Here is a 26443-nt window from a genome sequence, read left to right as displayed (position 1 = left end):
TAACTGTAACTTGAAGCCAGCCTTGTGAAACGTTGTTTTGTCATTTAATTCATTGCTAAGTATTTTATCCTCATAACATTTTTAGCTGTAGGCAGGAAAGGGTAGCTCCAAGTGTTGTGATAAGTGATGTGAGCTGATGTTAATGTTACTGTTTTTATAACGTAGGGCGCTTTCACACCAAACAGTTTTCTTTGTCTGATTCAGGCTTGAAGTTGTTACTGTGTTGCATTTTGCATTTGGTCCGGCGAGTGTTCACACAACCCTGTGCTAGGAACAAAATTTATTCAAAAATTTAAAAAAAGGTGTGTGTCCATTGGGAAGAATTCTTACAAGGGAAACCCCGGTTGCAAGCAACAATGTATTGCAACAACAGAGGAACAGCAGAATAATGGATCCAATTTTTTTTTTATGTGCTTTGATGTTGTTAACAAATAAGAGCAACTGCTCACTGTAGAGGCGCAGGCAGCATCTCTACCTCTATTGCTTTCTCAGATTCCACATCTCAAGATACAAGTTTTCACACAAGTCCATATTTGTTTTATTGCATAAATGAATTTCTTTCCGCATGTATACCACCTGCAGACACCTAATACAGCTGCGATGAGAAAAAGTTTTTCAACTTCAAGTTTTCCCCGTCAAATAAAATAGGATATGTATTTCAAAATTGTTGAAGATCCAACTCATGTATTATTAAAGTTTTAGGCAAAGAAACAACCATATTCATCTTAAAATGAGAATTCGTTTTAAGGTGAATGTGGTGAATGTTGTTTCGACAATTTTATCTCTGGAACACCCACTTAGGCCTGTGCATGTGGTGCAATGTAGAATCTCAGAAACATGTACGCCTTGTTTTTCATTTGACATGTTTTGTGATAGACCTAATAAACTTGTTCGACAGGAAGGTCCGTGTCCTGGCTATGAAATGACAAAGAGAATTTATAAGTTTGTTTGTGTGTATTGTTTAATCCATACCCATCAATGAATAAACAAAAGCCTTGACGTGCAAAGATGGCATTTAATAAACTTGTGACCAACACCAGCTGTCTGCACAGAAAGGATGCCTGCGTGAGGGATGGGAAGTTCTGGCTGCCTTTCATACCAAGCTGGCCCAAGCCGTCTCACAAGGTACCTCATACCACATCAGTAATTAGCACTTGACGGCTACAGCAACAAAGGGAAGGGTAGCAGGAAAGGGTAGCTCTGAGTGTTGTGATAAGTGATGTGAGCTGATGTTAATGTTACTGTTTTTATAACGTAGGGCGCTTTCACACCAGTTTTCTTTGTCCAATTCAGGCTTGAAATTGTTACTGTATTGCGTTTTCCATTTGGTTTGGTGAGTGTTCACACAGCCCTGTGCTAGGTTAAATGTATTTAAAAAAAAAAAAAAAAGTGTGTGTCCATTGGAAATAATTTTTACAAGGGAAACTATGGTTGCAAACAACAATGTATTGCAACAACAGAGGAACAGCAGAACAATGGATCCATTTTTTATGTGCTTTGATGTTGTTAACAAAGAGCAACTGTTCAGTATGTGGAATATGTTGAGATGGTGTGTGAACATATATGTGTGTGTGTGTGTGTGTGTGTGTGTGTTAAAGCAAAGGTGTGTTCATTCAATTTATTCCTTTTATAAAGTCATTTGACAGTGATGTAAACTGGAACTTAAGACAGATTAATGGGTGTTTAATTACTGTGTTATTAGCTAATTAGTTTTCTTTGCACATTAACCCACCCAGTATTGTTTTCCATCTTTGCTTTGTTTAAAGTCATGTGCCAAAGCCAAAAGTAGTGGCTGCTTGAAACAGACAGTAAGTAGCATATGCAGGCATGATTGAATTAGGAAGTTGAGAAAAGCACTGACAAAAATACATCAATCAGATTCATTCATGCATTTATTTTTTATGATATTATTGGCAGTGGTAACCTAATATCAAAAGCTTTATATAAGATGAATAAGCACTGAATTTATTCAACAAAACTTCCCTTTCGGTCTGTGCATGTGGTGTATTTAATGAGCGCAGTATGATTTACACTGAAAGAGTCATGTGCAAGATGCAGAGAGACAAAGTGAAATTAAATTTTTGTGTGTGTCTTAAAAGAGTTGGTATCTAAGCATTTATATCCACACCCAGCAATTAATAAACAAAAGCCTGTACATGCATGGTTGGCAATGTGGGCATGATCGTCCCTCTGAATGTGTCCTGGTTTCCTCTCACGCTAGGTTACAAGCCGTCCTGCAAGGTGCGCCACGCTGCATCAGTGAATTAACAAGAGTACATCAAAACCTCGGATGGCTGGAAAGTGTATGGTCAGTGTGTGAAACTGTGGCCAACTTGTTACGGGGAAAGTGATATTCCATTATTAGTGTGCAATAAAGTTGGATGGAGCTGCAGTCAGTGGATAGACTTAGGCCTTGTTAAGATTGCAGGCAAATGTAAAATGAGATCTACAGCAGCCTCCCTTCAAAGTGCCAGCAGACAGTTTTTTTTAGTGTCAAAGAAATCTGATTTGAGTGACTAGAGTAGATCATCTGCACTGAAACGAATCTGTAGAAGTCCAATTGGAAACAAATCTATAGAAGTCCAGTTGGAATCACATTTGCAAACCACCTACAAATGTGGTTTGGAGCCAATTAGCAAAAATTGCATTTCATGTGGTTCAATCCGGATACAATCTGGGAAAAAACAAAAAAAAAAAAAAAAGATCTGGGGTGGCAGTCTGAGCAAGGCAAAAGTGGCCTGGTCAATGACTAGTGTTTAGCCCCCCCGAAAACAACCTGGCATTATCATGAGCTTCTGCTGTTTTAGCCACTGATACAGTAGCTCTTGACAGTTAGTGCAGCGAAAACTCAGAAATGTCTAAACTGCAGGCATTGGCTACATTTTCATGTTCACAATAATGTGACAATGGGCAATATTGCAAGTATTGTAGGCTGATGATTGGAAAATCTCCCATTATATATAATTTACATGACAGAAGTAGAAAAACGCTTGTCTTCTTCTGCCATGATGAAATGTCACCAAAAAAAACAAAAAACAAAAAACAATTACTATATACATTTTTAATATCCTGATGTATTTATTCACTTCACCAAGGTTCATACTGTGGAAGTTCCTCACTTTGAAACCAGCCAAGGGCCTGCATCACATATCATCCCCTTGTCTCAACCCACAATATTTCCTGTCTGTTGCCTATCAATTACCCAATTACCCTTTTCCACCCAAAAGTTCCAGGGTCAAAGATCCTGGATTCTTCTCTTGGAAGAAGGTTCTGGGGTCAAGGTGAGTGCCATGTGTTTGTGTTTCCATTGCACCCCAAAATCAGCAAACTACACACAACTGAGAAGGAAGCGTCCACTCAATTTGTGTGCAATACACAACAGAAAACAGTAAACATGCCAGATGTCATGACTGTCATTGTGTTCACGGTTGTTCACTACAGGGCTGCCGTGACATTGCATTTGGTTTTGGAGAACAAGTGAGGAGACCAGCCGAACGATCACTTGATTTTTTTTTTTTTTTTTTTTTTTTTTTTGTAGATGATTCTTTGCTTTGGCTCAAATCTGTCCGAGTGCAGTGCAGAAAAACACGTCAGCCAGACTGGAAACAACGATGGATAATTGTGCAGTGGTGTAGGCTTCATTTAAGTACATATATGTCCTTAATATATAGGCTTACAAAACATAAAATATACAATTTTGATTAAAAAAAAATCTCATAAATGTTCATGGTCTGCTTGATGAGTACTTGTTTACTCGACTACACCTTTGCACCCGTTTGTATTGAATATATGATATATGAATAAGCCAGAATCACTTGCCTATGTATTTGAATGTTATTTATTTACACTGCTTGCATCCAGCTGTTTTTCTGTGCTATTTCACTAATGTACATAATGATTTAAGTGCTTTTTCTCAGTGAGCTTGCCGTTTTGTTCTCACACCTTGTAGTATGCTGCTACATGTTATCTTTGTGCCCTAATGTTGTCCCCTTATTGTATTTTTTGATATTTGTCTTTTTATTCTAGGTATTCATAACTGATGTATTTGATCAGAGACTGTAAAAACAAAAGGAAAACAGACAATATTCAAGTCATGAGACACAGAGTAGTTATCAGCTCATTTGTGTATATTTGAACTATTTATATTTGAACCTTACTGGATACAAAATAGAAACTACTGAACTTCAGGTTTTGGTTTCTCTCTTACTGTCAGCCCCACCTGGTGGTGCTAAGCCCTGGTGATTAATAAACAAAAACCTTTACATGCAAAGAAGGGTTAACTTACTGTGGGTGTAACATGGGCGTAACATCTAATATCTGCATAGAAAGGATGCCTGAGTGAGAGATGAGATCCTTGCAAGGCACTTACCCTTTATTAGGACATTTAAAAGCAGAGCAGCCTGTTCCACCACTAGTGTTCAGCTGTGCTGAAAACAACCAGGAACTACCATTAGATTTTGATATATTAGTCACTGAAATATTAACATTTGACAGGTATAGCAACAAAAGCACAGCTGACTTTACTGAAACCATGACTTTACACCTATCGTTGATTCAAGAGATGTGTCACAATGCCACTGTCAGCAATATGTTGCATGTTTACAGACATTGCAGAAAAACTTATATAGTTTGGTTGTAAAAACTCAACTGTTGCTAAATTGTGAAGAAGAATAAAAAAATAAAGGGGCTTTCACATAGCGGGCGCTCAGCGCCGACCTCGGCGGCGTAGCCATTCATTGTGTATGTGGTCGCTGGGCGCCACGGCGCTCTGCTCTGCGCCGAGGAGGGCGCAGCGCAGAGCAGAGCGCTGCCGCTGGACAGCGCGGTACCGCGGGTCAGGGCGCTGCCGCGGATCAGGGCGCTGCCGCTGGACAGCGCGCCGCCGCGGGTCAGGGCGCTGCGCACAAGTTGGAAAATTTCAACTTGGGCGCTGCACCCTGTGACGTCACCTCGGCGCACCCAATAGGAGAGAATAGTGGAATCGTGGCTGTCTCTCTGCGTCCAGAGCTGTGGGACAATAGACTGCAGGCATACCATGATATTGTAAAAAAAAAAAAAAAAAAAAAAAAAGCCTAGGCATGGAGAGAAATATCCCACAGTTTAGGAGTACCAGGTGTGTTTAAAAATTGTCAGTGATATGATGTTTTTCCTTTCCACAATAGCCGATTTTTTTTTCTTTTTTCTGCAATTAAACACCAATACTGTTGTAAACTGAAGCAAATTATTTTCTAAACGGACAGGAGGTGTATGTATTTAGAAATCTAGATGATTGACATCATGCGATATGCACTACTCTTGAAAAGACAATGCAGTATAGTCATATATTTATTATAAAATCCCATGTGAAGTCACACACACAACAGGTAACTCTTCTTGCTGCTGCTCGTCTCCTCCTCCACCTCGTCCTCCTCAGAAGAACTGCTGCCAGAGCTGAACTTTGACTTGGTGACAGGTACATGGTGTATCCGAAGCTGCTGTACTGTCCGCCAGAGAAAAGTGTGCCGGAATGGAAAACTACTTCTCAGCGTCTGTATCGGTCGCATAGCAACCATCGCCAAATACGTACACAACGCGCATGCGTGCGCCCTACTCAGCGGCGTACTCAGCGCCCACTCTGCGCCAGTCTGCGCGGCACCCAGCGCTGTACCCAGCGCTGCGCGCCGCCCAAACCGCGTCCTATGTGAATGAAAATTGCACACATTTTCTGTGTTGAAAATCCCAGCACATCCTCTGTGCAAAAATAAAAACAAAGCTGTATTACCCAGAAAAAGTCCCCCACCTTCTATATGTCCATCCTGCTTTTCGTGATATTAACAAATTACTGTAGCTAAAAACACATCCCTGCTTTAGGAGCTGATTTTTATTATGAGCTTTTGTGTTTAAAAGTCATCGAAAGCCAGTGTACAAACAGGTCACTGTTATATGGTGGTGTAAGCCTTATATAGAATATCATAAAAAAAAGTTAAGTCATAATTTCAACCCATTTGGGCTGTTGATTTGACCCGACAGTGTATATACGGGCACTTTTTGGGGTCAGCATGTTTTAGAAACCATGCTTAAACACAGCAAATTAAGTATTTTTGCAGTAACATACTACAGACTACAAATGCACTCTTGGCTGAAAGGAAAGGTCAGTTTTTACCCAATTTAAATTCAGGATGAATATAATTTATCACAAAGTGCAGTGAAGCAGCAACATTAAATTCATATTTTCATCCTCTTGATATCTCCTTCCTTTCCTGCATCGTCCCTAAACCCTGCTGACTTCACACCTTTAGGTCTTCCTCAGAGCTGCAGGAACTCCGCCACATAGTTTGGGAAAAAACTGGACAATCAGTTCTACATGATGCTGAAGTGTGTGTGTGTGTGTGTGTGTGTGCATGTGTTTTGGGTGGCATGCTCCTGCCAACGCTTAGTTGATCAATCAGAGGTGAATATTTTGTTGTGTTTTTGATGCAGTAATGTTATATGAAAGCAATTTCCTAAATGAGTTGAAATGAGGTGACCAGTCATGTCCATGCTGGTGGTGAAGTGTTTGGGTCGCTTTTTGAAATTTGTCACCACAACCAGCATGAGGAGCGTTGGTGCTGATGTTTACTGAGACTAGGATGTCGACATGACATGACAAAGTGATGTGTTTGGACTGTAACACCTCTTCTGACAAACTCCCCACCCCATATTATAATAATAATAATAAAAAATCATCCTAAAACTAATGCTGAAAAATAAATAAACAGTAACTGTGCTCCAGGTCAGTTTTTTTTTTTTTTTTTTCTAACTTTCATGTTAGCGTGTTGCCTGTGCTGATGCTTGGAGAGATCTGAGGTTGTCATGTGTTCTCTGCACTGGACAGCTGTTTCTGGCCTGCATGGGCACAGTTTGCACTTTACCATCACCTTCTTCTCTTTTTGGGCAACAAATTCTAAATGAGTACCACCACTAAATGTCACAGGCTGTTCTACTATTTTAGTCCTATCTCCTGCTCCAACTCCAAAGTCATGAGAGGTCAGGCGAGTGTTGCGCCAGCATGCATGAATAGCATGTTTGAAGATTGTTTTTCTATCTGCCCATGATGCAGATCACTGAAAAAACTTTTTCAGTGTAAGGACAGAATTGTTTGATTAGCATCTGTAACACGTTACATAAAACTAATGTGATGTGAATTGCGGTAACCCCAACACTGGTGCTGAACAAGGTGAACTGCACAAAGACAGCAGAGAAGAGAGCTTTATTTTCAATCCACTGGTAGACATTATCTGTTCTCAGCCCCTTTTGAACAGGAATCACTTTGATAGGATGTCTCAATGTCTTTGGGTAGGTTTCTGTTTACATTTTTTCCCAAAAAATATATGTATTTTTTTAAACACATAGTGAAAAAACAAAACAGCTTTTCATACAAGCAGTAGTCATTTGAGGCAAACTTGATGAGTTGGAAAAAAAAACCTGGTATCCAAAATGTCTTAACCATAGTGGTAAAGAGTGAGAAAGCAATGGGCAAGATGAGCTACTTTCTATGAATAAAATAAATATAGTACAACATAAACCACAAAATAACCACAAACTCTAAGCTATAGTAATGCATTCAAATTAAAAACAAGTTGTAAACAAACTTGAAATTAACATTTTCAGACCAAACAGTATTACATTTTTTTTTTAAATCCCCAAACCACAAACTAAAGGCTCAACTACACTGAAATGCTCTCTAACAATTAACCACCCTGGAACACACAAAATGGATTTGTTCATTATGACCTCCTTTGACTGCTGATTAGATAAGCCTGCTGTTTAAAGCACTTATGCAATAAAAAAAAACAGCATGAATATAGATGCATCCTGAATAGAAATTCCCTGAAATCTGTATGCTGTAAAAACACACTACTCTGAAGTTTAAAACAGAGTAAAACAGTGTAGCTAAACATGATTGATAGTTCATAGCAACCTTTAACCACAACCAACTGAGTGATTATGATGGATGATTATGACAGATAATAATCAGGCAACCATGTTATTATAGAATTCAAAATACAGAGCAAAGATGAAAAGAGGGAAATGTGATTACATGACAGTGGGTTGCTTGTGGTAGCATAATATAAAAAGAGGATATAATTTAAAATGTGACATATAAAACTGCCAACAAAAGAGAGGCCTGAAATAAAATGGGCTAAAAATAATTTACTAATTTACCTTTACAAAAAAAGTACAGGCCCTGAGCATGCAATTTTGAAACTTTCAAATAGTACTCATGATTTTTAGCTCTCTGTGCTGATAAACACTCACAAAAAATTATAATTTTGACTTCCACGTAACAAGAGACTGTCTCATTACTCAGTCAAAAAACTAGGTATTGTTTGCCCTCTTCATCTTTACTTGAGAATCTGCTTTTTGGCTCTGTTTTGTCCATTCACCGTTTCCCAATTCACTGGTCTGCAGCCGTCGTCTTCATCATCCTCGCCTTCATTGTTGTTTGACCAGCCTGCTTTCAGAGGGGTGAGCTCAGGTGCAATTACATCTCCATCCTGAAAGTGCAAAATAATTTATTTGAGCTCAATAAGTCTCCATGGAGAGGAGCAGTGTCCACATGTACACGCTGATGCAATGTGGAGACTGGCTCCCCAAGGTTAGTATTCAAGGCAGTGTTATACATGATGAAACAGAACTGGATACTGTCTGTTGTCTTTTTGCACAGAATCTGGCACAGATAACAGGGTGCAGTGACTTTGGACCATACAGATACTTCTGACTTACTTTCTGAAATACTTGCGCAGCTCATCATTTTGTGAGGTAGAGAGGATGATGTGTTTCTTCCACCCTTCCACAACAAGGGGAAGGTTGGGAGAAACTTAAAAAAAAGGGACATTCCTGAGACAGGTATGGATGTCCAACTTAATACATTTTTGCCTGTTTTTGATGATGGTGATCTGTTGTATATGAATGCATCAGCTCATTGTCTGCACATTTTGGATGCAGTGTGTCATAGAGCTTTGAGAGTCATTACAAATGGTAGAAGACTAACATTGTTGTGTTTTACGCTCAAAAGTTAAATGGCTGTGTCTTTCTGCATGTTGGCTCAGTCAATGATGTGTTTTTTATCTTAAGGCCATTCTTGGTAGACTCCCTTGTTATTTATCTTGCTATATGTCCCAGAAAAGTGGCTTCTACGGGACAAGACATGACAAGACATTGTACTTGTGACAGATCCTAAAGCTCAGTGTGAGTTAGGCAAGACAGCCTTTATGTTTTCTATACATTGTACCTGCAATAGCCTACAGAGGGAGACAAAAACTTCAGGAAGTAGTCGCTCTCAGTGAATTTAAAGCTGTTGTAAAGTGTAGGGAAGCAGAGTCTATCAACAACTGTAAATGATCATTTGATTGTGTTTTTACTACATGTGCTTCTGATGTATTGCACTGTTTGCTTAGTGTTGTCTTGCTGTGAGTTTTTAAGTTGTGTATAAACTATGTATACTGCTACCCTTCTTGGCCAGGCCTCTCTTGTAAGAGATTTTAATCTCATTGGGACGATTCTGGTATAAATAATTAAAATGAAAATATAGCTGCCTCATGCCTTTAAAAAAAAAAAATGCATTACCAATAATACAATAAAAACAAGACAAAACTATGCTGGCATAAAGCTGACATAGTGGTTACTGTACGTGTATGTGTGTGGAGAGATTTGATTTCATTTTAGGGTTAGGCATGAATATTCTATCAAGTAATTATTCTTCACCAGTCTGTGAGTTCTGACAGACTGGTGGGGAGCTCCAGGTATGAAAGGTACAAGAACTGAAGAAGCTTCTTAGAAGTGAAACGTCTTCAAGAATCTACAAATAGTCCAGCTGACCTCAATTCAACTCTATGTGGAAAACCATGACGTGGATGTCTGAGATCCTACACAAACAATTTATAGTTGAGTGTTCTGTTAACAGACTCCAGCAATAGGTTGTGGATAGTATTGCTCGCTCTTTCAAATTAAGTAGTACGACTGTTTAAGCAACTGATAATGACATAATAATAATAATAATAATAATAATAATAATAGCTGAGTTTTATATAGCGCCTTTCTAAAACCCAAGGTCGCTTTACAAGGTCAGGGTAGGATGGGGCACTATTAAAATTATAAAAATTTTAAATGTTTACACGGCTGAATTGTACACAGATGGTCCAGGAATGAGACAGAAAGGTTAGGGAGGGTACCGAAGCCCATGATCTTGCACGTGCTCTTCAATGTGATGTGGCTACCAGCAAAACTGCTAGCCATCCTATTGGAAAATTTGACAATTTAATACATTTCATCATCTAATTTAAGAGGACATTACCTGAGGCTTTGAGAAGTTCATGTCCATGCACCACTGGACAAAGTGCTTCTTGGCTGCCTCCAGACTCCTGTCATCAGTTTTTTTACAGATGACCCTGATCATCTGCTCTGCAAACTGCTCTGGCAGAAGCTTAGACACCTGAGACGATTGATAGCAAGACAATATCCATTTTATGGCATTACTTAAAACTACAGCAAGGATCAACAGCAGTGAAACCACTAATCAGAGGTGTCTGACAAACTGCCACTACATGTTAGAAAGAAAAACAAGCACAGAGAAAATAGCAATTTAAAGCTATAAGTAGCTCTGGCAAAGAAAGTCTAGAGGGTTTTTGTGGTCACTTCTTTAGTTCTGACCTGGTTCTTGCGTATCTGGATTGCTTTGGTGGGGTCATTCTTGCAGTAGAAACGCACATTATTGATGGGGTTCTTTCCTTTCATGCCATAGTCCATTTCAATGACCTAAAAGATGAGGCAGAAGGAAGTCATAAACAATTTTGAGTTCCCAGAGCATAAAAGCGAGAAAAGATAATCAAAATAACTTCACAAAACAAAATCCCTTCTTTTGGAGTGATTAGTAAATATATTTAATGAGATTAAAAAACATTGGACTAGATACCCACACTAACTATGAAGTCCTCTGGCTGCAGATTGACATCCTGGATGCCACTCTGAGGCTTAGATTTGGCCACATCACCTGCCCAATGGCGACAAATTTCCTGTGGAGGAGAAAGAGGTTGAGAGATGGCAGAGTAAGAGAGCCTTACATGGTAACACATTTAGACTGAAGACTAGACCTATAGAGGCCTAGACACATTAAGTAACAGGTGTGGACACAAAGAAGCTGGATTTTGCTCATACTGCGTTATCTTCTAAACCAGTGAGTGGTTAGTTGCAGTGTTTCCCCTACCACAGGCACTAGACACGGCCACCCATCACTAAATCTGGGCATTTTGTGCAGAGTATCATAAAATAATTTCAAATTACTGTCATAAAATTTCTATCATGCAAATCTAGGGTTGCCAGTCATCCTGTAAAATACTGAATCATTCTTATCTGGACCAGAAGCATCAGGTCAGCATTGTGCTTGCAAGACGACATTGTTCACGCCTGCCTGTGTTTCAATGGTTTGGTGAAAGCGAGCTCGGGTTCTGCTCACTCCTGTGGTTTCAGGCTTATTTGCAAGGCACATGTTTCAACCTTGTGGACCATCTTGTCCACATTTTCCATTATCACTAAGTGTTGTTATGTGTTCTTTGAGCGCTGCAGTCAAGCACATCAGGGTCACTTGGTTTGGAGCTCTACAGCGTCCAGGCTACTGCCTCACAGAGCATCATCTCACCAGCACGGGGTTCTGCAGCCTATGGCCTTGATTGTATTAGTGGCTATGTTATGCTTTCGCCCACTCAGAACCCAGTATTTAGCAGGTCAGCTCCAGTCTGTGGTGCAGTGTCTCCTCTCTCCTCATCTCTCCTCTCCTCATTATCATCATGATAATATGCTTTGTATCAGCAAATATATTGTACTGTAATTTGTAGTAAACCCATGATGACTGAAAGAATGAACTGCCTATAGGTTGGAAATTGTAGATAAATAAATTAAATCAGTGGCCTTTTATTGGGTATCAGTCTTGTTGGGTACAGCCAGGTACAGCCCTAAACTCAACCATGAAATTTTGTACTTATTCCACTTTTGGTCGCTTTAGTCGCAACCATTCTCAGTTCAATGCAATTTCACACAGTGCGTCTTAGAATGTAACTGCGGCTACAGATAAATAAGTGGATGACAGATTACAGGTGGACACATGTACACTAATACACACAGACACAAGAACACACCTGGGTGTCAGTAATGTGGTTCTCAGCCTGAGTCTGGCCAACACACTTGTAGAGGCGTCGACACACAACGTTGTGTAGAATCTTTCTTGCCTCAGCCAACTCAGGGACATGGGAGTTGAGTATTTGTTCAAACACATGGTCTACAAGACGGACAGAGACATAGGTTGCAGATAGGGTTTACAGTAAAAATGGAGTAAGACACATGAAAAACAGTGTATAGCAACATGCCATCTCTTCTGAGTGTCATCCTTTAGCCCAGCCATGCTATTTTGTACTTGCAAAACTAATCTGGAAATACTCTGCTGGGCAAAAAAGGTGTATAGGGAGTTACAATGGTCAAGCTGTGAAAAAATAAAAGCATGAATCACATTATTCAGGTCACTAAGACAAAATGCTATGTGTAAAAAACAGTGAAAACAGAAAATAAAGTAAAATAGAGTAAGCAAAAAAAAAATAGAAATATATCTAAAGATGCACTAGGGCATAAAGTTCACTACAATGAAATCCACTGTCTAAGTACAGGCAGTGATGACACTGAAGACACACAACAAGTCAGACAGAAAGAGTCTGGACAGTGCAACATTATTTTGGAAGATAATCATTTAGTTTTTATTAACCCTGGAACAGTTGGTGCTGCTATATCCTGACTATCTCCATGTTGCTCCTTCGCGCTGTAAAAACATAAGCCAACAGCTCACAGTGGCCTCTACTGACCTGTCAGCTTGGTGTAGGCCTCCATGTCATCTATGGCCGTGGAAAGGGTGTACATTTTCCCTCCCGAGCCTTGAACCTTGATGTGCTTATCTGCTTTTAAAAAGGCCTCTGTGATCCTGGATAATGACACCATACACAATGTCATTTTGAGAACAGCTTACAATCATGGCTCAAAGGCGACAACCCACATGGGAGAAAAGGCCAAGCTACATTACCAAAAAAATAATTGCTGGCATAGTCAGAGCACTCACATGTTCTCTATGACATGGCCCACTTTGTGCTGGTAGGCTCTTCTGTGGAGGCAGTTTCTTGTGTGGAACATGTCATACAGATTGCCTACCTCCTGTAGAGCAAATTCCCACATGGTTTAGTTACAACTAATCATGTGAATGGATTGCTGTTTAAATCATATCTGAAAGTAAAGGCCATGTAGATATCACCTTGTCTCTAGTGCAAATGTGCTTCTGCCCATCCACCTCACACACCCTGGCAAACTTCAGGAAGCGGCGATAGTCAAAGTTATTCTGGATGCCCAAGTGATGGCAGTCCCTAAGAGGAGATAGATACATGGAGAAAAATAACAGATGAGGTCAAACTATTCTTAAAGATATTTGACCATTATCATTCCACAGTCAAAAGTGAATTATCCTAATTGATCAACAACCCCCACCTGGCAAAGTAGTCCCACTTATCGACATCAATGCCATTTCTTTTGTTCGCCACGATTTCATAGAGGAAAGATTTGTCCTCTGATCGACCCTTGTACGGCCACTGTGGAGATGGAAGCAAAATAATGGGATTATTGTGACATGACATTTAGAACTTTTTATGGCAGTTTAATGCCACTTGAAATGAACAATACATTTATGTGTGTTTTTGTGTGGAAGGGGGGCAGACTAATTCCCAAGGGATTGTGCCACTGACTTGTTGTTGAATGCATAAAGAATTAAAAAAAAACCCTGCCTTGAGCCCTCCACTTTCTTCAAATTGAACATCTGTTCTTGCATGGCATTTGCATTTTGGTTGCCCCAGGTTGTCAATGTGTGACTCATCAGCAACACCTGATTGAGAGGGCCTTTGGTGCCCAGTGGTCCTGCGATTTGCTCCTTGATGAAGATCAGATCCTCAGGCAAAACCAGGCCGTGTTCCTCCATCACTGGCTCTAGGCTGTTATCACTAACTAGGTAGTCAAACATGGCCAGAGAGGCCTCCTCGTGCTGCACCACAAACACACAGACACAATAATGTGAGAACGTGCAGACTCACAATTTAAAATAGAAACCAAAATTACAGACTATCTGCTTAAGAATCGCAGGACACAAACAGAAATGGCACATCTTATCTCTCTCATGTTTTCCCAGACATTAAGTCTGTGGTCATAACTTACATAATGACACCATGCAAAGCTGGCACATGCAGGGGTGGGGGGTGGGTGGGGGGGGGATGGTCCTGCGATTAGCTGGACCTCACTGCCCTGACGTGCCCAGATGTGCCATGTAGCTAAGCGCTGCTAAGCAGCTAGAGACGACCACTGCTAGTCTCGTGAAACCGAAGAAGACCCAAGGGAGTAAACAGCTGGTCCGGTGAGTCGGTTTTGCAGTGGTATTCGTTTGTGCACAGTGTATTCTTGCAAGATGACTGACGAAGTGAAGCGAGCAATGAGCATCCTCTGTGTCGTCTGTGTGCAGAGTCAGACGAGTGAGTGAGTAAGTTAACCACACAGCGGGCTGTGGGGAAAAAGTATGTCAGGCTTCTTGTTGTTTCTGTATGTTTCTCTTATCATGGGCAAAGTGCATTAGAGAGATGTCATGTATTATTTTACTCTCAAGCAGTGTTTTTCCTATGTTTCTAGAGGCAATGAGGCATAGACTATATTATTTCACTAAAACAATGCACTATGCATATTTACATAATTTTGGACTATTACAGTATAAATACAACAACAATAACAACTAGACTTTGTAAAGTTTCTGAAGAAGTTTTGATGTGCTTGCCACCCTTGCAACCAACAGCCCTATGCTGTTTGTAGGTTGCATAGTGTTGTCGCTCTTGGCTTGTGTGGACTGAGAGAGAAATGAGGTTCTATAAAGCACACAGCATGAGTGACAGTGGTGCTTGGGAGAGAATCGCTTAAAAGTAGTAGTCAAACAAATGCTTTTATCTCAATGACAGTAAGTCCAAGCAGAAAATAAAAGGTATCATGAGAAAGGTAAGGCTTTGGGCTTTCAAACTGTGTCAAAATTATGTTCCAACAATTAGAAGAATTTGAATTGTGATTTTCTCAATCTCTCATTTTTGTATCATTACTTGTTTGTTTATAACATTTACACACAAATATAATATGCATACAAAATATATAACTTTTAGAACTTTGGATAGTCAAACTGAATAAAATCACAAAAATATTTAAATACATTATTCAATTATTTTTTACTTCATTATCCGCACTAGGAATAATTGTAGCAAACGTTGCTACAGTTCAACCAGTTATATTGTAAGGTACGTTTCTTTATGGTGTTTCAAATTTGTGTTCCATCTGCCCCCTTTTAACTTTAAGCACCTGCCCCTCCAGATGTCTCTGCACGGCCCTGATGCAAAGCAGCTCCTATCTCACTGAAACTTATCAGCCTGAATACCACAATCACATGCCTATTAGTCAGCTAACCTCAGCTGCTTGACAGGTCAGCCTTGGATTAATTCTAAGATTGGCATGTGCCTGAAATCAAATAAATTAAGTGTGTGGATGAGTGACCACATACAGAATACCATTTTAAAGAAAGGAACATTTTTCTGCTGATTATCTAGCTTAGTTAGTCGACGCGTAATGGACTGCACAAAACATTTTGGGAGTAATAATAATATAGGCATAATATAGAAAGACATTTTTGGCGAGGAATGTTTCATGTAAAGTTCATATTTGTGTATGAATCTTTTTTTTTTTTTTTTTTTTTACACAGGACATATTTTGATTGAAAGAATGACCACTTTAGGTCAAAAGTGTTCAATATACAGTACAGGCCAAAAGTTTGGACACACCTTCTCGTTCAATGCGTTTTCTTTATTTTCATGACTATTTACATTGTAGATTCTAACTGAAGGAATCAAAACTATGAATGAACACGTGGAGTTATGTACTTAACTAAAAAAGGTGAAATAACTGAAAACATGTTTATATTCTAGTTTCTTCAAAATAGCCACCCTTTGCTCTGATTACTGCTTTGCACACTCTTGGCATTCTCTCGATGCACTTCATCTGTTGCCAGCTGAAAGATAATCGCCTGTGCAGTAATTATCCAATAGGAGGCTCTTACCTATTTGCTTAGTTAAATCCAGGTGGCGACTTTTTTTTTTTTGGCCAGGCTGTCTGTCTCTCTCTCTTTCTCTCTCTCTCTCTGTGTGTGTGTGTGTGTGTGTGTGTTTCGACGGAAAGCTTCCGTCTTCATCAGAAGGTCACACGGGTGGAGTTGTGTTATGCGTTTCAATCAGCTGATTTTACGGAGGTGTAACATGTCAAGGTATGAAAAATAAATCTTTCAATACACGTGTCTGTGATAAAAGAAAATACCAATACGCTTATCGTAAGTGAAGACATAATGAATCCCATACAATTAATTTGATATGATGGTTTGAAATGGAATGAAATGTCTTTATTGTCATTGCAACAAGCACAACGAAATTGAAAGGCGCAGTCTTCCTTAGTGCCATTTAAGAACATTAAAAAAGAAAACACACAAGAACACACAAGAATAAATTTGAAAAAGTCTACATGTCTTCTGGTATATTGACATGCTGGAATTTAAAAGTTGCCTGCCAAAAAGTTTTGTATTCATATGACATTTAGTTTTAAAATCCAACCCAGAAGATAAACATTAGGACCACTGGAAACACTGTCCACACAAAGAAGACACTCAAAGAACAAATGTTAGCCAGAGCAACAGAGAATTTGAAGGTAGTTTTATCACCTGAGGATGAGGAAAAATGAAAATTTACACAACCTTGAAATTTTTATCTTATAATGTGCATGTTACCTTCATTGTCTGTTGGCCGTCCATGTCAATCGAAGAAAGGAGAGTTTGTTTGGTGTCGCGCCCTCACAGCTGATCAGGGCAGATGTGCATTTAAAGTACGAACCCAGGAGATTGTGAGTTTCATTTCTCCTAGAAATGGGCGGGTCGATTCCCTATCACTACCTCTGATGATGGATTTTAATAGGCCACGTTACAGCATCAAAAGTAGGCTATGTATCTCTGACATAGGCCGAAAAGTATTTTGAAGGCGGTCCACAATCGGCTGCGGGCCCTCTTCACTGTAGCAACAGCACCTGGGAGGATTATTGACGCACCAAAGCATCCCTGTAGAGGCGCAGGCAGCATCTCTACCTCTAATGCTGTCTCATATTCCACATCTCAAGATATACCATGTTTGTTTTATTGCATACATGAATTTCATTCTGCATCTATAGCCTACCACCTGCAGGCATCTGATACAGCTGCGATGACGAAAAAAGTAGTCCATATCTACTAAAAGCTTTTATTTATTTATTTATTTATTTTTTGAAAAGTAAATGTTAGTTGTGGACTTCCATGCGATTCTAAAAAATGTCGTATCCAAAAAAAAAAAAAAAAAAAAAAAAAAAAAGAGCAGAATATAGGCTACTTAATAATAATAATTAAAAAAAACTATAAAAGCTGACAAGCTCTGCTCTTGAAAATTAAACATTTTCCCTGCAGCTAGAACCGAAGTGCAGGTAGCTCCAGGTACACTTTATTATTTGAGTATTAGCCATGTCATTAATGTATTTTTTAGTCAAAATTCAATTGAATTTGATTTTTTAAAAAGATTTATGTATTTATGCATTTCTGCTATATTAGAAAGGCAGTCAAAGGCACCGAACAGCTAAAGTTATTTGCATAGTTAGCCACTGTCAGATATTTGATGATGTCAAATAAAATGGGATATGTATTTCAAAATTGTTGAAGATCCAACTCATGTGTTATTAAACGTTTAGGCCAAGAAACAACCACATTCACCCTAAAATGAGAATTCTGCTTCTTCTTCTTCTTCATCAACAACAACAACAACAAAAACAACAACAATAATAATAATAATAATAATAATAATAATAATAATAATAATAATTACAAGTTATGATCAAAACTGATGTGATAAATGTAGAATTTGTGCCTTGTATAAGCATATGGCAAGTTGTGTACCAGATTGTAGAAATGAGCTTGAACACTGACTCTGTCAACAAACACCTGAGTGCATGCTTCCCTCTGGTGCTGAAAAAGCGTAACTGCATGAGGGCACGGCCGATTCAAAGAAAGCTTTATTTTAAAACCAAACTAAGAACACAGACAGTGACCCACAATAAATGCACTCCAAGTCAAAATGATATGAGAACAAATCATAATTTCATAGGTACAAATAAAATATCATTAGATGTGTTAAATCCAACAATCCCACAAAACCACAAGTTAAACACTCAACTTAAAACTTAAATCTGGGACAGTAAAACATAATAGCACACCTCCACCTCCATTAGTGTCACTGCCCACTGTCACACAAAAAAAGACCTGGTTTGAAAATGCCATTTTACTACAGTGAAACTGTTCACTGGCAACCTTTGTCTGAACATCATTTCAAACATCTCATCATCAGACAGGGAGACAAAGTAGGCAAATTGTGGAAATCTCTGATTTCAGTTCTAAAGATACGACTCCACTTCTCCATTACACAAGGAATACATGTAAGTGCATATGACTTCCTTTGACTGTTTAAGTTGACCAACAACAATGACAAAGAAAACCCAACAAAAAACAAAACAAAAACACAATAACATCATGAATATAAGTTTAAATTGAATAAACCAACCCCTGAAACACATAAAGTTGAGTATATGCTGTGAGAATATACTGCCTTCACCCTTAATGATATGATTATATGATAACAGCATTAAAATGACATGGGCCAAAACATAATCTCAACAGTTGGATCCATAATGTTTAAAACTTTTGCTACTTTTGCTGCTGCATTCACACATGAAGTGTGATGTTGTTAGCTCAGTTTGAAAGTGCTCTTTACATATTTTTTTTTTCAACACTGGAATGTGTCTACTTGGAAAATAATTTGTATTTATCAATATGTAATAAATCCATAAACGAACCACAGCAGATTTATCTTGCTTCTTGCTACTGTGGTGAATGTATTATGTTATTATGTTTCAAACATATTCTACTTGTAATTAAAAACAGTGCGAGTATTACAGTGGGTGTTTTAATCAGTTTTTGTATTCAGCTATTTGAGATCACTGTTTTGGTCCTGCACTTCAATCATCATGATACCAAAAAATAAGAAAATGGAGTGCAGGTTCAAAATAGCTGCAATTTCCTTTAAAAGTCCATGGACTGTTAAAAGTTGTGAGTACTCAATTAAGCCTGGAAGTGCAGAAAAAGTATATATGTGGAAAATATAATATAATCACAGTGATATGTGTAGGAAAGATCGTTGTTTTCATTTTCAGACTTCTCAGACTGCTCATGATTTACTTATTTTTATACTCATGTTGTTTTGATTCAAATTTTGGCCTTCCTTTTTCCAGCTTCTGAACTTTCTGCTCTGGAGCTGTCACCTTTTCCTTCACTGTTGTTCAACCTGCTGTTGTTCGGCAGGCTCAGCTTCATCTTCACCTCCATCCTCTGGCTGCAAATATCATACAAACGTGTTAGCATCAACCAGAGCTGTGTAGATTGAACGGAATTAGAGTCATGAACACAACTTGACTTTACTGAAAGACGTATTGGGTTGCTGTAAATCCCCATCCAAAGTCGGGATGTGCAAGGAATGTTAGGCTCCAGACAAAACGCATCACTGCCCCTTTCCCGCCCCTGTTCTGATGTATCTACTTTAGTGCAGCAGCCAGTTGCCATTCTTTTAATGCCAATTATTTATTTTTTGCAAGTGACATTGTGCCAGCACTGTACGGAGACATAATGGAATACAAGTCAGACAAGACAAATAACAAATAACATTTTGCATTATAACATGCAAGCTGTAGCACTGGCTTATTTGGATGCAAGATATTCCTGAATGTCTTTTTCTTGCCTTTCAGAGTTCCTGTACTATGCACATATTGTATCTACATACAGTGTTTTATGGCTCCTTATGTGGTAAGTCAGCAGTCAAGAAATTATAGAAAAGGAAACAGGATATGATGGAAACATTTTTTGAAAGAGTTTTTGAGTATTCTGTTAATAGGTTAAATTATTCTAATATATTTTGTCAAAGACTTGTTTTACCATACTCTTCAGCCCTATTTCAAATTAAACACTAAGCTTTATAGTATGTAGATGCTTGGGTGGCTGAACTGGGGATGCTGAGGCTGAGGATATTGCACAGGACCCTAAACCAGAAGGATCTAAAAGAAACCTCCTTTCCTGCTACCAACAGCACTTCTGGTCAATTTGACAATTTAATATATTTTAGCATCTAACATCTATTACCTGAAGCAATGGGAAATTGTTTTTGGTGCACCACTTGTTAAATTTGTCTGTGGCTGTCTCCAGGCTCTCATCATCATCAGGCTCACCCTTCCAGTAGACCCTGAGGAACGTCTCATTAAAGTCAGCTGGGAGGAGTTTGGACACCTGACAGGAGAGACAGCAACATAACATCCATTTTAAGGCATAAACTGAAGACTAAAGTGAGAAAGAAGAGCATTAAAACTACCAATCAGGGGCAGTGACAAACAGCGAAAAAGAAATGTTGGACAAGTATCTGCAAGCAGCCATTTAAAGCTAACATAAGAAACGAGAGACCATTAGACTGGCTTGACAAGTGAGAAGGCAAATGCATTGATTAACACATTACATTACATCACTATTATAATTGGAGGCTAGCAGTGTGCTCTGACAGATTTGCCCATTCCCTGAACTATAGGCTGACGTTGCACATGTGGAAAGGATAAGACACAAAATTGTTTTACTTTTTTGGTGGGTTTAATGTTAAGCACCACCTAACCCAAACTGAGATCAGCCTGCAGCACTGCAGACACTCCAGGGGATATCCCACAAAGCTAAAAGGCCATTCCTCCAACCTGCCTCACAAAGAACAGGTATAAAATGATTCATAATGACATTTTTTTTACTTGTTGACTTTGAATACTTTTCTCTATTTCTTCAGTTTTTCACATTGCTGTTGGCACAGTTGCAAATATGGGCTTTGTCAGCAGCACTGTGCATTATCATTGCTGTTTTTGTTGACCAAAAGTAGTGTGCGTGTGCGTTGATATGGGTGTTGATGAATGATATGTGTGTGTTTGTATGTGTGTGTGTACACGTGTGTATGTGTGCAGCTATAAAATATAGGGGGCAGATCATATGTATCCTTGCTTCTTTTTCTGTCTCTTACACACACATATACACACTGCACATGCATGCACAGGCCTCAATGTGGGTGAGTGAAAGTGAAAAAAAAAAAAAATTAAAAAAAAAAAAAAAAAAAAAAAAAAAAAAAAAAATATATATATATATATATATATATATATATATATATATATATATATATAATATTTTATGCCAGTTTTAGGAGGAATCCTCTAACAATTCTAGAGTAACTTTTTTCTAAGTTTCTAACTTTTTTTTTTTTTTTTAAATTTAAAGTGCCATTTAAAGGGTTAAAATTCTGAATGAACATTTGGTAGTTATGACCAAGACCGATGTTGAGTAAAATATGAGCTCTGTAAAGTGAAAAATATTAAAATTTAACATTATTATCAAAGTTATAGAAGGAGGACATCTTTGTCCTCTAAATTCAAATTCAGATTCAGAAAGCTTTATCGTCTGTCGCAACAGAAATTTTTCTTCAATGTGGCACAACATATAAAACAGTAGACAATACAATGACTAGAAACAGTCACGCAACACAGATTTCTGAAAGCACACACAGTGTGTATAGATTCTTAAAAGCAAATATAAAACTAAAACTAGAAAAACAGACAAAATAAAAGATCTGGCTATGTGTAAAGTGACCTAGTACACAGAGTTATTTTGTCCATTGTTTATGGCTGTGGGAATGAATGAGTTTTTGTAGATGTTCTTCTTGGATAATGATTTATATCAGCGGCCTGATGGCAGGAGTTGGAGGGACTTGGGAAGGGGGTCGGTGGGATCCTGTGAAATGAGGTTGGCTTTCATTTTAGCTGCTTGGGTGTGGAGTGCTGATAATTGATTTTGAGTTTTGCCAGTTATTTTACTTGATTGATTGATGATCCGGAAAAGGGTTAGGGTTACAACAACAACTCCAGAATACGTTTTTTAAAAATCTGGCAAAAAAATAAAGACACATCAAAATTAATGTTCTTGCTAATCACTGACATATGCAAGACTTAAATTATTCAAAAAGAAACACATTTTGCATTTAGTGGTTAACATGGCACAAGGGTTAAGTGCAAAAGTGTCAAATGTGTAAATATACTGTATTAATAACTGCAAAGTATTAGTTGAGTGTTTAATGGGAACAGTGGGGACCATCATCACCGTATGATTTAAGTTTGGTTACTGCTTTAGCTCTTACCTCTTCCTTGCTTATCCTGTATGGTTTGTCAGGTTTCTTCTTGCTGTAGAAATACACTTTATCAATGGGATTTTCACCCTTCATCCCATAATCCAGAGTAACAACCTAAAAGATGATGGGTATAGAGTCTTTTAGCCCCACAGTAGGTCATAGAGGGAAGCGTCTACAAACAAAGTAGATTCAATACATCTGTAATTCCATACAGTGAATTACCTGTTTACTAGAAATTAGCAAATGGATTAGATCATTTTAATAGATTAAATACTAACATCGAGCACAAATTTCTGGAGGTCTGGAGTTTTTTTGTCTTCTTCCCACTTCTTTTTGATTTCCCCCACCTTTTCCTGCAGAGAAATAGTTCCATACAAATTTAATACATATCGCTTATGGTTACAGCTGATATTTCAGTTTTGCAGGTCTGGCATCTCACACTGCAAATGTAGTTTGCACGCAGGTAATGTTAAGAGATACACACAACATGAACCAGTCATTCAGACAAACATTTAAATTGGTACAACCACAAAAATATGTACATGTGTAAGTATTTAAAGCTACAACATTTGTTTAGACATCATGTAATGATGTGTGTGAAGATGCCATGGGCTCTATCTTTCACACTGCGCTACCCTTTGCTACTACCCGCTACTTGTGAATTACGCATTTAGCAACTTCCACGGTTCCAACGGTATCTTGCGCCCACGCTACCCGCTATACATTATGCCGACTCCGTTATTTGCACCTGGAGGTGTGTCCGTGGGCGTGTTTATGCGCTTTCCCTACAATTGCTATCTTGAGCACACACGTTAGGGAAAGCGGATAGCGGGTCCTCAGAACCATCCGCTATCCCATTTGGGCTTTTACAAGAGTGTGCCCAGGTGGCTTCAATGCATGTCCACTTGGACACATGTGGATGTGCACATGCGCCTCCACCTCCCCAATTAACTCGCCTATAAAAAGCCACCTTACTTTAGCCTCAGTTGAACCCCTGAGAAAATGGCAGACATAGTACTAAATTGCGACCTTCCTCTCTCCATCACACTGATTGGTTTAACTGGCGTAATGCCCAAACCACGCCTATGCATAATGGAACGGGTAGTGCAAGTGTTTTAGGGATAATGGCAGGTGCGCAAGATAGCAACTTTTGCGGGGGAACGCCTCTTACGCAATGCTAAATCCTCAAATAACGACACCTCCCGGCGGAGTACTTGCGCCACTGCGCACGGCGTGCCAAACTTGCAAAATTCACCAGGCTACACCCAGTTGGCAAAGCGTCTCACCCGGTCTAAGAAACTAGAGCCCTGTGTTTCAATCTCTCGACTTTGAATCTGTTTCTCAGTGACCTCTAAACAATTTTAAAACTGCCAGTCAGCTTAAGGGGTCTGGACCACGACAAAGTTTGAAAACCCCTGCAGCAGCACACGACACCACTAGGGTCAACGAAAACTGTATAATAATTTTAAAGAAAGTTCACATAAGGTGCTTGCACACAGTGTCCTTACACACAAGATGATATATAGATGAATTCTGGTTGGTTTTGACTTTCATACAGAACAGCCATTTCCAGACCAAAAGTACATAAAATTTGTGATTTCAAACTTCAGACTTGGACATGGCCACACCAACACAGACATAAAAAGTCACAAGAACAACTGAGTGACCACCTTGCTAGGAATCTTGCCCAAACATTTGTAGATCTGTCGACGGACAATCTTGTTGAGGATCTCTCTTGCCCCCTTTAGATTGTCGTCAGAGGAGTTGAGTATTTGATCAAACACGCTGTCTACAAGATGGACAGAGATAGAACAGAAGACAGGTCAGATGAAACACACCTAAAACAACAAGAGGCCACATCTGATTAATTTCATACTATCATCCTTAAATATCCTGCGAGGGATATCACGTTTGCAAAACAAATGGCAATCAGGCATGATGACTGAGGAAGGTCAGTGTACCAAAATGTTGCTTGAATTAAAGACATTTTGCAGTGTAGATGGTGTGCAGGAGTTAAACCTTTTTGTTGCAAGTAACTGTCATTCTCCTATGGCGCCTGTTATTCAGGTGCGCACCTTTTTCTCAATTAATTACATTACTAGAGTACAGGCAGTGATGATACTGAAAGCATAAAACAGGTCAGAACCAGTCTAGACAATTCAGCATATTATGAAAGATAATAATTTTGTTTTTATTAAAACTGTCACAGGTGGTGCTACTGACCTGTCAGCTTGGTGTAGGCGCTCATGTCATCGATGGTTTCGGAAAGTTTGTGCTTTTTCTGTTTGGAGCCTTCAATCTTGATGTGTTCATTTGCCTCTAAAAGGGCCTCTGTGATCCTGGATAATCATGACCAAATATAATGTAGTGTTTGAGAATATTTATCATCATACCACACAATGTTATGGAAAGAGCTTGTAACAAGATACTATATAATAACAATGCATTTAGTAAAACAAACAAACAAACAAAAACAAACAAACAAACAAACAAAAAAAAAACAGAATGCAAAATATAATAATTTTCCTGCATTTTGTAGTGAGTTAGTAATTGGTTATGAAACAGTCTAAATTTAATACTGATGATGCCTCTATATGACCTACATAAGCAAACAAGACCATCAGGGAGAAGACTGACTATTTCTATTTATACTTCGGTCGGGTTGAATACTCTTTTCTGATTGGCTGGCAGGTGTGCGTTAAAACTGTGTGTTGCACACATAGTTTGGGTTAAGTTTAATCGCCATTCTTAAGTCATCTGCTATCCAATGTGTAACCATAACAACACTAAAAAGCTGTTAAGATCCTAGACCCTGACCATTCAAACCTTAATCTTGACCATTTCACATAGCCATCCAATTTCTCTCCCCTGCCTTTCCTGTCACACTCTCTACTGTCACTCTCAAAAAAAAAAAAACAACAGTAATGCGGAAAAAAAAAGAAGAAGAAGAAGAAGAAAATCTTTAAGAAAAAAAAAGAGTCTCCTGCATTATGGAATAACAGCACTTACATGTATTCTATGATGTTGTTCACTCTGTGCTGGTAGGCTCTTTGGTGGAGAGAGAACCTTCTGTAGAACATGTCATACAGATTTGCTGCTTCCTGTTGAGGGAATTCACATCTACTTTAGTAACAAGAAAGACACTGAATGGACTGTGATTTAATAAAAATGAGAGCCACATAGTTAACACCTTGTCTCTGACGCAGATGTGTTTCTTTCCATCCACCTCACACACCCTGGCAAACTTCAGGAAGCGTTGATAGTCAAAGCTCATGGGAATGCCCAGATGATGGCAGTCCCTTGAGGATACATGCAGAAACATATGACTAAAGACTAAAAATGAAGTCAAATTATCAAAAGGATATGGATCAATGGTTATTTTTCAGAGGCATGAAATGTTTGCCATTGCAGTCAAAAGTGAATTATACTAATTGATCAACAAGCCCAACCTGGCGAGGTAGTCCCACTTATCGACATCAATGCCATTGGTTTTGTTGGCCACGATTTCATAGAGGAAATACTTGTCCTTGCCTCTTCCCTGCTGAAGACAGTATCACAACAGCATCACAAAACATAATCTGGTGAATAATGCAGAATATCACAGCACAGGGGCAATTCTAGGATCAGACCTTTAGGGGGGCTCAGCCCCTCATCAGAATGTGACATTCATAGAATGAAATGAATAAATCACTCATTTCCTTGGATAATAAATTACACATTGCTATTTTTCAATATATATAATATTATGAGTCACAACAATACTTTTAATAAATTACAAGCAGGTAACATGAGTCTTATACCACTTTTTTAAGACAACAAACACACAATATAAATGTGTTGTGTATCTAGAAATGCCGAAAAACACATGATCAGAATGATCAGGGTAAAGACCATTTAACCAAAAAGTTGTACTGTCCAGTATTTTCAATCTGTTGCATCATCACCTCTGTGCACCTCAAAAAATATGCCATTGCTCACTTCATCTCCCAGAACAGAAGCTACAGCCAGTGTTG

The 26443-nt window shown here is 38.7% G+C and overlaps 1 protein-coding gene across 1 annotated transcript in view; it reads right to left on the bottom strand.

The window, feature by feature from the left end:
• Positions 1-7540: 7540 nt before the first annotated feature.
• Positions 7541-26443, bottom strand: part of LOC115362595 (deoxynucleoside triphosphate triphosphohydrolase SAMHD1-like) — a 31802-nt gene continuing 12899 nt past the window's right edge. Inside the window, exons 7-24 of the mRNA XM_030056568.1 lie at positions 25880-25971; positions 25621-25729; positions 25440-25531; positions 24654-24769; positions 24101-24219; positions 22709-22783; positions 22440-22544; positions 20369-20512; positions 13928-14083; positions 13537-13637; positions 13307-13415; positions 13118-13209; positions 12867-12982; positions 12153-12292; positions 10938-11033; positions 10672-10776; positions 10316-10453; positions 7541-8516 (exon numbers count right to left, since the gene is read on the bottom strand). Coding sequence (XP_029912428.1) covers positions 8364-8516; positions 10316-10453; positions 10672-10776; positions 10938-11033; positions 12153-12292; positions 12867-12982; positions 13118-13209; positions 13307-13415; positions 13537-13637; positions 13928-14083; positions 20369-20512; positions 22440-22544; positions 22709-22783; positions 24101-24219; positions 24654-24769; positions 25440-25531; positions 25621-25729; positions 25880-25971 — 2058 coding nt within the window. The 3' untranslated portion in view covers positions 7541-8363. The remainder of the gene's footprint in view (positions 8517-10315; positions 10454-10671; positions 10777-10937; positions 11034-12152; positions 12293-12866; positions 12983-13117; positions 13210-13306; positions 13416-13536; positions 13638-13927; positions 14084-20368; positions 20513-22439; positions 22545-22708; positions 22784-24100; positions 24220-24653; positions 24770-25439; positions 25532-25620; positions 25730-25879; positions 25972-26443) is intronic.

The sequence above is a fragment of the Myripristis murdjan genome, chromosome 7 (assembly GCF_902150065.1).
Source record: "Myripristis murdjan chromosome 7, fMyrMur1.1, whole genome shotgun sequence".
Lineage (NCBI taxonomy): Eukaryota > Metazoa > Chordata > Actinopteri > Holocentriformes > Holocentridae > Myripristis > Myripristis murdjan.
The sequence above is the reverse complement of the archived record's forward strand: the minus strand, read 5'-3'. Positions and strand labels throughout refer to the sequence as shown.